Source organism: Trachemys scripta, chromosome 7 (assembly GCF_013100865.1).
Source record: "Trachemys scripta elegans isolate TJP31775 chromosome 7, CAS_Tse_1.0, whole genome shotgun sequence".
Taxonomy (NCBI): Eukaryota; Metazoa; Chordata; order Testudines; family Emydidae; genus Trachemys; species Trachemys scripta.
In genome coordinates this window covers 125,588,656-125,599,649 of record NC_048304.1, presented here as the reverse complement: position 1 = coordinate 125,599,649, position 10,994 = coordinate 125,588,656, and the positions used below count along the sequence as shown (strand labels likewise).

The window sequence follows — 10,994 nt, the reverse complement described above, 5'->3', positions numbered from 1 at the left end:
CCCCCCCCCCCCCCCCCCCCCCCCCCCCCGCGACCCATAGAGTCATAGATTCTAGGACTGGAAGGGACCTCGAGAGGTCGAGTCCAGTCCCCTGCCCGCATGGCAGGACCAAACACTGTCTAGACCATCCCTGATAGACATTTCTCTAACCTACTCTTAAATATCTCCAGAGACGGAGATTCCACAACCTCCCTAGGCAATTTGTTCCAGTGTTTAACCACCCTGACAGTTAGGAACTTTTTCCTAATGTCCAACCTAGACCTCCCTTGCTGCAGTTTAAACCCATTGTTTCTGGTTCTATCCTTAGAGGCTAAGGTGAACAAGTTCTCTCCCTCCTCCTTAGGACACCCTTTTAGATACCTGAAAACTGCTATCATGTCCCCTCTCAGTCTTCTCTTCCCCATCAGCTGTCCCCCTCCATGCCCTGCCCTGTCTGGACAAAGGGGAGTTCAGGAGCCTGGGGGGCTGCGCTGGTGCCAGAGCACACGCTGTTCCGGACACTTCCCACCGGGGAAGGGGAGACACTGGGCATCCTGCCTGCGCTCGGCCTCCAGCCCAGCCTGGCAGGCTGCCCTCTGTCTTGGGGCTGGGGGCATCTCCCCACATTCCCTGCCACTCCCGGGCACCCAGACCCTGCCACGCATCGGGATTGCTGGAAATGGGGAGCAGAGGGCTCATGAATGTGCCTTGCACCCTGACTCACAGCCCCCTGCTAGCCTGGCCCTGGGATCCCCCAGCTCTGCCCATCCCCTGCACCCCGACTCACAGCCCCCTGCTAGCCCAGCCAGGGCTCCTCCAGCTCTGCCCATCCCCTGCACCCTGACTCACAGCCCCCTGCTAGCCCGGCCCTGGGATCCGCCCCAGCTCTGCGGGTGCCCCTCAGGCCCGACCTGCTGCCTACACAACAGACCAAGGAAAACTGCTCTCTTGTGCCCCTGGGAGCTGCTCTGCTCGGCGGCCCTGGAGCCCAGGGGGCTCTGCCCTGCGCTGGACTGTGCCGAAGCGCCCGTATCCCCCAGCCCGGGAACGTCTCTTACCGCTGCGTTGGGCTCAATGAGCCGGAGCTGCAAGGCCCGGGCCTCCTGCCAGCGTCCCTCCTGGCACAGACGCTCCAGCTGGCAGAGCGGGGCTCCCAGCACGTTGGCAAGAGCACAGACCCCCCCGCAGGCACCTGGAGGGCAGGGAGCAGAGTACCCAGGGCCTGGCCACCATCCTGGAACCCAACCTCTGCCCAGCACCCCACCCCTTCCACACCCAAACCCCATACCCTATCCTCCCCTGCACCCGCACATCCTGCACTCCATCCTCCCTAGCACCCCACCCCTCTCTGTACCCCCACATCCTGCACCCCATCCTCCCCCAGCACCTCCCTGGAACCGGATATGCTGCACTCTACCCACTGCCCCCATACTCCCAACACCCCTCTGTATCCCCACATCCTGCACCCCATCCCCCTCTGTACCCCCACATCCTGTACCCTGCCCCCCTCCTCTCCCAATACTCCCACATCCTGTACCCCATCCTCCCCCCCAGCACTCCAACACCCCTCTGTATCCCCACATCCTGCACCCCATCCCCTGCTGTACCCCCACATCTTGTACCCTGCACCTTAGCCTCCCTTGGCACCCCCTGTACCCCCACATCCTGCACCCTGCTCCCCATCACCCCAACACCCAGCTGCCCCCACAACCTGCACCCCATCATTCCCCTTCCATGGCACCCCAACCTGCCCCCCAAACCCACCTCCCTGGCTCCTCTCCCCCCCCAGCTTGCTGTAGCCAACACCTCCCACCCCCCCAAGCCCCAATACCATCCCCCTGCAGCGGGGGGTGAAGCTCCGCCGAGAAGAGCTGCCCCTACCTATGGCGTAGCCAGCCAGCAGGAATCCAGCCGACCCCACCAGCACCTGGAACTCCTCTGTCCGGGTCTTGTGGACAATCAGCCCCAGCCGGGTAATCTGGGGAGACACAGCGCGTCCTGCCGGGAGCCAGGAACACCTTGGGTGCCACGGGCCCCAAGCACCATGGTGGAGCTGTGGGCACCGTGCGCTGGGCAGGCTCCAGAAGGCCAGCTGGGGCACCAGCTAAGCCACCAAGCCAACCAGCCTAGGTCCGCTACACCCATGGGGTAGGCCCTACACAAACACCCCCCCCCCCGCACCGAGTAACAGGCTCCACCCCAGAGCAGCACTGGGGCTGGGGCCCAGACGGCTCCTGGGAGATTCTACAGGGACTGGGGGGAGGGGGCAGAGAGTGTGTGTGTCAGGACTCCTGGGTTCTTGGCCGTGGGGGGAGTTCTTTCCCCAAAATGTGTCATGCCTCAGTTTCCCCACCTGTCTGCTGGGGGAGCTGGCCCTGATACCTGCTTGGGGGTGTGTGTGTCTGTAATGCACTTTGGCTGCAGGGAGGGGTGATGGCACTGCTGGGGGGAGGAACGTGGGGTGGGGAAGGGCGATGGGGGCTGGGCCCTGCCAGTGCGAAGGCCCCAGCCTGAGGGGACCTCAGCCGGGTCCGAAGGTCTCACCCAACAGCCACTCGGGCTGTGCTGGTACCCGGCTGGCAGAGCCACTGCCCTGGCCCCAGAACCACAGGGTGCTCCGAGCTGCCCCCAGCACAGCCACCCCGACTCACCCCCTACCCGAGTGCAGGGAGCCCCCTCCCCAGTCTCCCAGAATCAGGTCAGCCAGGCGAGCCCCTGGCCCAGTGCCGGAGTGAAGGGCCCCTGGGTGCACCCTCTCCCCGGGCGGGAGGCTTGGAGCCCACAGGGCTGAGCCGGGCAGGAGCACGGGGGGGTGAGGGCTCCCCGGGGTGGCTAGGCTCAGACATGGACCCTGCTCCCCCACTCACATCACCCCCGCTGTCCTTGAGGCCCACGATGTTGGGGTGCTGCGACAGGGTGAGCACGGCCTCCAGTGGCAGCTCCAGGCCGGTGTTGGCTGGGACGCTGTACAGCACCACAGGGATCGGCGACACATCTGCCACCTGCGGACACAGAAAGGGGTGCTGGGCATGGGCCCGTAGGACGGGAACACAGCCTGCGGCCAACCGAGACCCCCTGCTAGGCAAGGCACTCTCCCTGCATCAGTGTCTGTGTAGGGCCTACATAAACAACCACCATTTTGGTTTGTGTGGGGCCTACATAAGCAATGGGGTTGAATTTCACTCTCCCGTGCCCCGTCCCCTCCCCAGGGGGTTTGACGGAGCTGACGGTGTTGTGTGTAGCGTGTCACGTCATGCTCCCTCAGCTCCCCCCGATCACTGCCCCACCCCCAACGTTCCTCACCCCCCACCCCAGAGCCACTGGGCTCTTTGCTCCCCTCCCCCCCAGGAAGAGGCATGCGGTCACTGCGGGGCAGGGTTGCCAGGTGTCTGGTTTTCGACCCTGGCAGCTCCGGTCAGCACCACTGACCGGGCTGTTAAAAGGCCTGCCAGCGGCGCAGTAGGGCTAAGCAAGGCTCCCTGCCTGCCCTGGCTCCATGCAGCTCCCAGAAGCAGCGGCACATCCCCCCTCCGGCTCCTACACGTAGGGGCAGGCAAGGGGCTCCGCACACTGCCCCCGCCCCAAGCACTGACTCCAGGAACCACAGCCAATGGGAGCTGCGGGGGCGGTGCCTGTGGACGGGGCCGCACGCAGAGCCACCTGGCCATGCCTCCGCATAGGAGCCAGAGCGGGGACATGCCGCTGCTTCTGGGAGCTGCTTTGAGGTAAGCGCCACCCGGAGCCTGCACCCCTGAGCCACCCCCTGCATCCCAATCCCCTGCCCCAGCCCTGATCCCCCTCCTGCCTGCCAAACGCCTCGGTCCCAGCCCGGAGCCCCCTCCTGCACCCCAAGCCCCTCATCCCCGGCCCCAGCCCAGAGCCCGCACCCCCAGCCGGAGCCCTCACCCCCTCCTGCATCCCAACTCCCTGACGCAGCCCTGTGAAAATGAGCAAGTAAGTGAGGGTGGGGAGAGCGAGCGACAGAGGGAGGGGAGATGGAGTGAGTGGGGGCGGGGCCTCAGAGGAGGGGTTGGGTGGGGCAGGGCAAGGCTGTTCGCTTTTGTAGAAAGTTAGCAACCCTAGAGTTTGGATGCAGAAGGGGGCTCAGGCCTGGGGCAGGGGGTTGGGGTGCCGGAGGGGGTGTGGGCTCCGGGAGGGAGTTTGGGTGCAGGGGGGGATTCGGGCCTGGGGCAGGGGGTTGGGGTGCGGGGGGGGCTCTGTGAGGGAGTTTGGGTGTGGGAGAGGTCTCAGGCCCGGGGCAGAGGGTTAGGGTGTGGGAGGGGGTTCGGGCTGCCGGCTCCGGCTGGGCAGCGCTTACGTGAGTGGCTCCCGGAAGCAGCTGGCCAATGGGAGCTGCGGAGCCGGCGCTCAGAATGGGGGCCGCAGGGATGTGCTGGCCCCTTCCGGGAGCCGCGCAGAGCCAGGGCGGCAGGGAGCCTGCCTTAGCCCCACTGTGCCGCCGACTGACTGTTAACAGCCCGGTCAGCACTGCCGACCGGAGCTGCCAGGGTCCCCCTTTTTGACCCTAGCCCCATCCCCTCATAGGCCCCTCTCCCTGCAGAGGCCCTCCCCCTTCCCCCCGGGCCCTCCCCTCAGAGCCCCTCCCCCGTAGTGCCCCTCCCCTTCTTCCCCCAGGACTCCTCCCAGAGACCCCCTTCCTGCAGGCCCCTCCCTCCCACAGGCCCCTCCCCCTGTCCAGCTGTCACTGAGACAGAGCCAGGCTGGTTCCCAGCCCCCCCGGCTGCGCTCCGCCCCGTACCTGGCTGTAGTGGTGGATCAGGGCCGCGCTGGTCATTGCGCCCCGGTAGTAGCAGGGTGTGACCACCAGGGCAGCGTCAGCGCCCGCCTCGGCCATGCCCACGGTCATCGCAATGGTGCCCTGCGTGGCTGGGGGAGGAGGGTGAGCGGGAGGTCATGTCACGGCCCTTGCCAGAGCATCGCGTGGGGCCATGGGGCCTGGGACAGGGACCCAGCCAGGGACAGGGCAGGGCCCAGGCAATGGGGGAATGGAGACGTCTGAGCCCATGCACCGGGGGACGGGGGGAGGAGGATGGTGGGTCAGGGCCCTGGCACGAGGAGGGGGATGGAGAGGTCCAGGCCCAGGCACATTGGGTGTGGTGCCCTGGGGTGGGAGTGGGGGCACACTGGGGGTGGTGGCCAGCCCTGGGCTTGGGGTCATATGGGTGTGGTGCCCAGTGGGGTGATGGGGAGGATGGTGGGGTCCGGGCCCAGGCACTGGCGGGGGGGGGATGGAGGGGTCCGGGCCCAGGCACTGGCGGGGGGGGATGGAGGGGTCCGGACCCAGGCACTGGGGGGGGGAATGGAGGGGACAGAACCCGGGCCTGGGGGGGAAATGGGGAGCAGAGGCCGGTGTTGCAGCACTAAGGGACTGTGGCCCAGGGGTGGGAGGGGAGTTAGGAGCCCTATGGCCATGGCACCCGCCCAGGCACATCCACGGTGACCCCTCCCCATCCCCTGCTCTCACATTCGCAGCCGGACCCAGCCAGCAGCAGCTTGTCCCTGGGCACGGCCTTGCGCACGCGGCTCACCACGGCCAGCCGCTCCTGGGGCGTTAGGTAGGGGTACTCGCCGCTGGAGCCCTGCACCACGAAGCCTGCAAGACAGAGCACAAGGCCGTTAGGCTGCCCCAGCGCCCCTGGCACCAGGGGTGGGCCTTGGCCGGCCCCCTGAACAGAGGGGCAGGTGGGACCCAGGCCCCAGGGGGGCAGTGCTGGGCCAGCAGGGGCTGGGTGGGGGTGAAGTGCCAGAACAAGGAGTAATGGTCTCAAGTTGCAGTGGGGGAGGTCTAGGTTGGATATTAGGAAACACTATTTCACTAGGAGGGTGGTGAAGCACTGGAATGGGTTCCCTAGGGAGGTGGTGGAATCTCCTTCCTTAGAGGGTTTGAAGGCCCGGCTTGACAAAGCCCTGGCTGGGATGAGTTAGTTGGGGGTTGGTCCTGCTTTGAGCAGGGGGTTGGACTAGATACCTCCTGAGGTCCCTTCCAACCCCGATATCCTATGAGATCCCATTAGGGGCTGTGTGAGGGATAGTGCCCAGCTCCAGGGTGGCAGGGGCATTGGGTGGTGGTGCCCAGCCCTGAGATGCGGGGCACATGGGGTTGGTGCCCAGCCCCAGGGGCACCCACCCTGGCAGCCCAGCCCAGCCCTTCCACCCTTCTCCCTGGATCTATCCTGTGCAGGGGGGCAAGAGCCTGGGTCCCGCCCAGGGACACGCAGGGACCCCTCCTGGGCAGACCCAGCGGGCGTTTCTGTAGTGAAACCCGCAGCCGGCCCAGGGCTGCCCACGCAGCTGCCATGACACCCCTCGGGCAGAGCGTGTGACAGCCCTGGGCGGGGCAAGTGACCCCAGGCACCGGCGTTCCACACCCCCCAGAGCTGCGGGCCAGTCCAGTGACAGCCCCACCCAGCCAGGAGCCCCCTTGCTGCTTTGCGGCCTCAGACCCCCTCAGCTACCAGCCTGCCCGCAACCCTGCCCCTGCTCTGCCCGGCTCCAGCCCTGCCCCTGCATCCTGACCCCACCACCTGCAGCCGGATTCTGCCTACAACCCGACCTGGCTCGGCCACAGACTGACCCACGCTTTGTCCCCAGAGCCACGTTTCAGCCCTGCCCTCGGCCTGGTCCAGACCGTACGTCCAGCTCCGCCTGCTGCTCCAACCACCAGGCCTGACTGGCTAGAACCCAGACAGCGCCGGCTCCAGGCCACGGGGCCGGATCCTCCCGGGGGGCACTCGACAGAGCCCCTTCGCTTTGGGGCACCACATGGGGCAACCGAACCAGGTCCTGCTATGCCAGTGAGAGCCAGGCCTTGCCCTGGAGCCCCACCAAGGCAAGGAAGCCAAGTGGGAGGCCCAGTAAGGGGCGCACGCGCACACACACACACACGGTGCCAGAGCTTCCTCCGGCCCCAAGCGCGCAAACTTCCATCACGTGCTCACGCCCCTACGCACCCCTCACAGATCACCCCACACAGGGACGCTAGCAAAGAGTTTATTGCCCGCTGCAGGGGCGCGCTGCGTTCTCCCTAGCCAGCGCTGCAGCTGCCCGGGAAGGGGCACCAATGTTCCTGGCGCCCTGAGGCAGACACATGAGCCGTGAGGTTGCGGGTGTGCCGGGGGCGAGAGGCTGGGTGCTGGGCAGGGGGCGCTCGTCACACCCGCTGTGCTGCCCCGGCTGCGTCCCCTCACTTGCTCCTTGCCCTGCGGTGATGCCAGCAGCGGGTCCGAGGGGCAGGGGGCAGGGTCCTGGCGAGCTGTCCCTGCTGTGGGTGTGTGGGCGCAGGAAGCAAAGAGCCTGCAGACCAGCGGGTGCTGCCATGAGCCCCTGGGGTCAGTCCCTGCAGCGGTGGGCCAGCCTGGAGTGGACCATGTGGGTGGTAGCTGGCGTGGCACTGCCTCGCTGGATGAGGGCGTGGGCCCGCAGCCTGGCGCTCACTCCCTCCGTGCCGACACGCGTGTCCGGGTTGGGCCTGGCCGCCTCGGCCTGGTGGCTGATGTGGCAGGAGGTGGCTCGCAGCAGCAGGGCCTCGGCCAAGCGCCGCCTCGGGGCATCGCTCTCCCTGCGACGCTCGGTGCCCTGGTTCTCCTCCTCCACGTGCTGCCAGGCTCTCCAGCGCCCGCTGGGCCTCTCCTCTGCCCCTGCTGCCTCGCTCTCCTCGGGGAAGCAACTGTAGTACGACCGGATCCAGTGTGGAGCCTGCTCCGGCGCCGGGCGTCCCCCGCCACGGCTCCTCCTCCCCCGCCACAGGAGCAGGGCGCCGGTCCCCAGCAGCAGGGCAGCCCCCAGGGCCAGCACCACTTTCCAGCTGTGTGCGGCCCTGGCTGACCCCATAGGCCTGCGGTCAGCGCAAGGCAAGAGCAGGGGGCCGGGGCTCACGGGCCAACAGAGCCATGCCAGGCAGAACGACACCCAGGGAGCAGGCGTGGGTCCCAGCTGCTCAGCCTCCCTGCTCCCCCTGGGCACCGCCCGGGTCACCAGTGAGGGGGGCATTGTGAGGGAAGCACCTGGCCCTGCCATGCCTGCTGGTCTCAGGGCCAGAGAGAGCCCGGGGCCACGGGAGCAGGGCTCTGCGCTTGGGAGTCTCCGAGCAGGGTCCCGACAGTGGAAGCGGCTGAGTCTGGGGCCAGCACAGAGGCAGCAGGGCATGGAGCCGGCCCTTCGGCCCCCAGACGAGCGGTGACAGACCTGGCCCTGACCCAGCGACAGCAGGGGTGTGCCAGGAGCCCCAGCCAGGCAGCATGCCCCTTGTCCTGGGACGCTGCCGCCCAGGTTCCGGGCTTGGCCTAGAACCTGGCCCCCCACGTCGGTCTGACCGGGCACGGAGTGGGGGCCAAGTCCAAAGGAAAACCCTCCACTCCCTAGTGCCCTCAGCCAGTTCTAGCCACCGTGGCCGGAGTGCCCTGCCTGCCCCATGCCCAGCATGTGCTGCAGCGTACCCGGGCGGCCCGTGAACACCAGCCACGCGGTGGGGCCGGAGCCCTGAGCAGGGGGCGCGCAGGAGCTCGCTGGGGGAGCGCGACCGCGGGGGAGTGGGGTCGAGGGTGCCTGGGGAGCCAGCCCTGCGGGGTGGGCGCAGAGTCTGCGTGAGGGTGTTGGGCAGAGCCCAGGGCTGGGCGAGCGGGGCAGCCACCCAGGGCACAAAGCCCTGGGGCCAGAAAAATTACACCCAAAACCCCGGAATGGGGTGCAAGTCTGCCTGCTTGTTCTGGGCCCGAGGCCTCTGGCACGCAGGCTCTTGCTAATTAACTGTGTGGCAGGGGCTGGGGGGGGAGATGGGGCGGGACCTGTTTTGGGGGGGCTAGGCAGGGTGGGAGCTGGTGGGGAGATGGGCGGGGAGCGGCTGGTTGGGGTTGGGCCCATTTTTGCAGGGTGGGGGCTGTTTTGGGAGGTTGGTATGGAGGGAGCTGGGGGTGTCGGTGGGTGGGGGCATTTGGGGGGCTGAGAGCCCCGTTGAGCAGATGCCGAGTCTCCCCATGACCGGCTCCGTCCGCTGCCACGCGGCCAGGCAGCGTCCACCCAGCCCAGCTGCACAGACCCTGCGAGTGGGGCCACGATCCCTGGCCAGGAGCCTGCAGCGAGTTCCAGCCAAGCCCATCCCTCCTGCCCCTTCCTTGCCCTCATGCTCCCTGGGCTGGGGCACCGCGCCCACCCCCACGGCTCAGCCCACCCTTGTGCCAAGGGACCTGGCCCCCTCCAGGCCCAGGTCTGTGGTTGACCCAAGATAACAAGCTGGGGTGAGGCGGAAACATGCCCATCCACAGCGACTGGGGGTTCCTACCCCCATAGAGCTTCTCCCGGGCGCCTCGGGGGCCCCACGCCACAGGAGCTGGGGGGCTCTGGCCTGCTCCCGGTGGCCAGGTGCCTGTCCCACAGTCTGGGCTAACCAGCCCCCACAGAAGCTGTATGGGACACGGAGCCAGAAGCCTCCACAGCCCTAGAGGGTGGGACTGGAGTGGGGGGGGGGGCAGGTTAGCAGGGCGGGGACACACAGGGGCACAAGGGCAGGCTGGGGTGTGTGTGTGTGGAATTGGGCAGGGTGGGGGCACACAGGCAGGGTGTGGGGGGAACATGGGTAGGGCTGGGAGATGTGGGGCAGGACAAGGCAGGGTGTCTGGGGCAGGGTGGGGGCATTGGGTGAAAGGGCGGGGGGGTGGGATTGGGCAGGGTGGGGGGGTGGGGGCAGGGCGAGGGGGCAGGGCGAGGGTGGGGGGCATGTGGAATTGGGCAGGGTGGGGGCAGACCCTGTGCCAGCCAGGCTGGCCATGCCCAGGGATAACCAGGCCCCGCTGGGCAGAGTTGGGGGGTGCTGGGCCCCGCCTGGCCAGCCTCACCTCGGAAGGGGGCCGTGGCGTAGCGGTGCAGGTTCTCCTCCAGCCGGCTGTAATCCACTTCCCCCTGGGCTGTGAAGGGGGTGGTGAGCGGGGGGAAGATGCCCCGCAGGTCAAGCCGGGTCCCCGGCGTGGCGGGGGTGTGGAGCCAGCGACATGCTGCCAGCCCCAGCTGGAGAGGGGCGAGGAGCCTGGGGGGCTGCGCCATCGCGGGCCTGGGAGGCTCTGAGCTGCTGCCCCACAGCTGCCTCCAGCCCCGAGGCTGTTAATAATTGATGGGGCTGGCTGGGGATTTGCTGCTCCCGGGGCGAGGCCTCTCGCTGGGGCCCGGCCGGGGGCACTGGGGGCATTGAACAGTGCCTGGCCCGGGCCCAGGGACCCACACCCCCAGCCACGAGGGCCTAGCTGGCCGTGGGTCTGCGACGGGGGGGGGAGCCGCTCGGCCCCTCAGGGTCAGGCCGCTAGGTGACTCTAGCCGGCCCCTGGGGCTTCCCCCACAGCCTGTCGCCAAATCCTGTCCAGACAGCCCCCTCGGCTCCCTTAAAGGGGCCCCAGCCTGAGCAGAAGTCAGCACCTGCTGCACCTGGAGGGGAAGGGAGACCCTGTGTCTGCAGGGCATGGCTGGTATTCAGCTGTCCTGTGGGCACACCCTCCGCTGCCACTCCCCAGAGCCAGCTGCAGCTCCCACTCCCCATCACTGCAGTCCTTCTCACCAGGCGGGAGTGTCTTTTGCCCTGGGGCAACTAGGCTGGACCCCACACGCTCCTGGGGTCCCACGGGATCCGCGGCAGCATGCAGGAGTTTGTTACTGTAGGGTCACTTGTAAACACCAGGTGGGTTTGTATTTCAAGAGGGGCGTGTGAGCACCAAAACCTCCCCTGGATGCAGGAGTGCCAAGGCCAGGGGGCTGCAGTGTTATGCTAGGGGGCTAGCTAGTGATCATGTTGGACGTGTCCCAGGGGAGTAGCAGGGCTGGGTGTGCGCTGGTTTGCTCCTGACTCCTGGGGCTGGCGTGTTGTTACAGGGTCTCCTGGAAATGCTGGGTGTCACGGAGTCCCCAGGCAATGCTCTGGGACTGCTCCCCACAAAGCCAGTCAGGACTCTGGGGAGCCTCCTCTCCCTCAGAACAGACTGTCTTCAGGGCAAGAAGCTCACACGGCTTCACCT

General features: G+C 67.4%; 1 protein-coding gene across 1 annotated transcript in view; it reads right to left on the bottom strand.

Moving 5' to 3' along the window:
* HOGA1 (4-hydroxy-2-oxoglutarate aldolase 1) overlaps nucleotides 1-10,103 on the bottom strand; it is a 10,749-nt gene extending 646 nt beyond the window's left edge. The window contains exons 1-6 of the mRNA XM_034776572.1: nucleotides 9,831-10,103; nucleotides 5,465-5,593; nucleotides 4,739-4,866; nucleotides 2,847-2,981; nucleotides 1,861-1,957; nucleotides 1,038-1,171 (exon numbers count right to left, since the gene is read on the bottom strand). Of these exons, the coding sequence (XP_034632463.1) occupies nucleotides 1,038-1,171; nucleotides 1,861-1,957; nucleotides 2,847-2,981; nucleotides 4,739-4,866; nucleotides 5,465-5,593; nucleotides 9,831-10,035 (828 nt within the window). The 5' untranslated portion in view covers nucleotides 10,036-10,103. The remainder of the gene's footprint in view (nucleotides 1-1,037; nucleotides 1,172-1,860; nucleotides 1,958-2,846; nucleotides 2,982-4,738; nucleotides 4,867-5,464; nucleotides 5,594-9,830) is intronic.
* Between the last annotated feature and the right edge of the window lie 891 nt (nucleotides 10,104-10,994).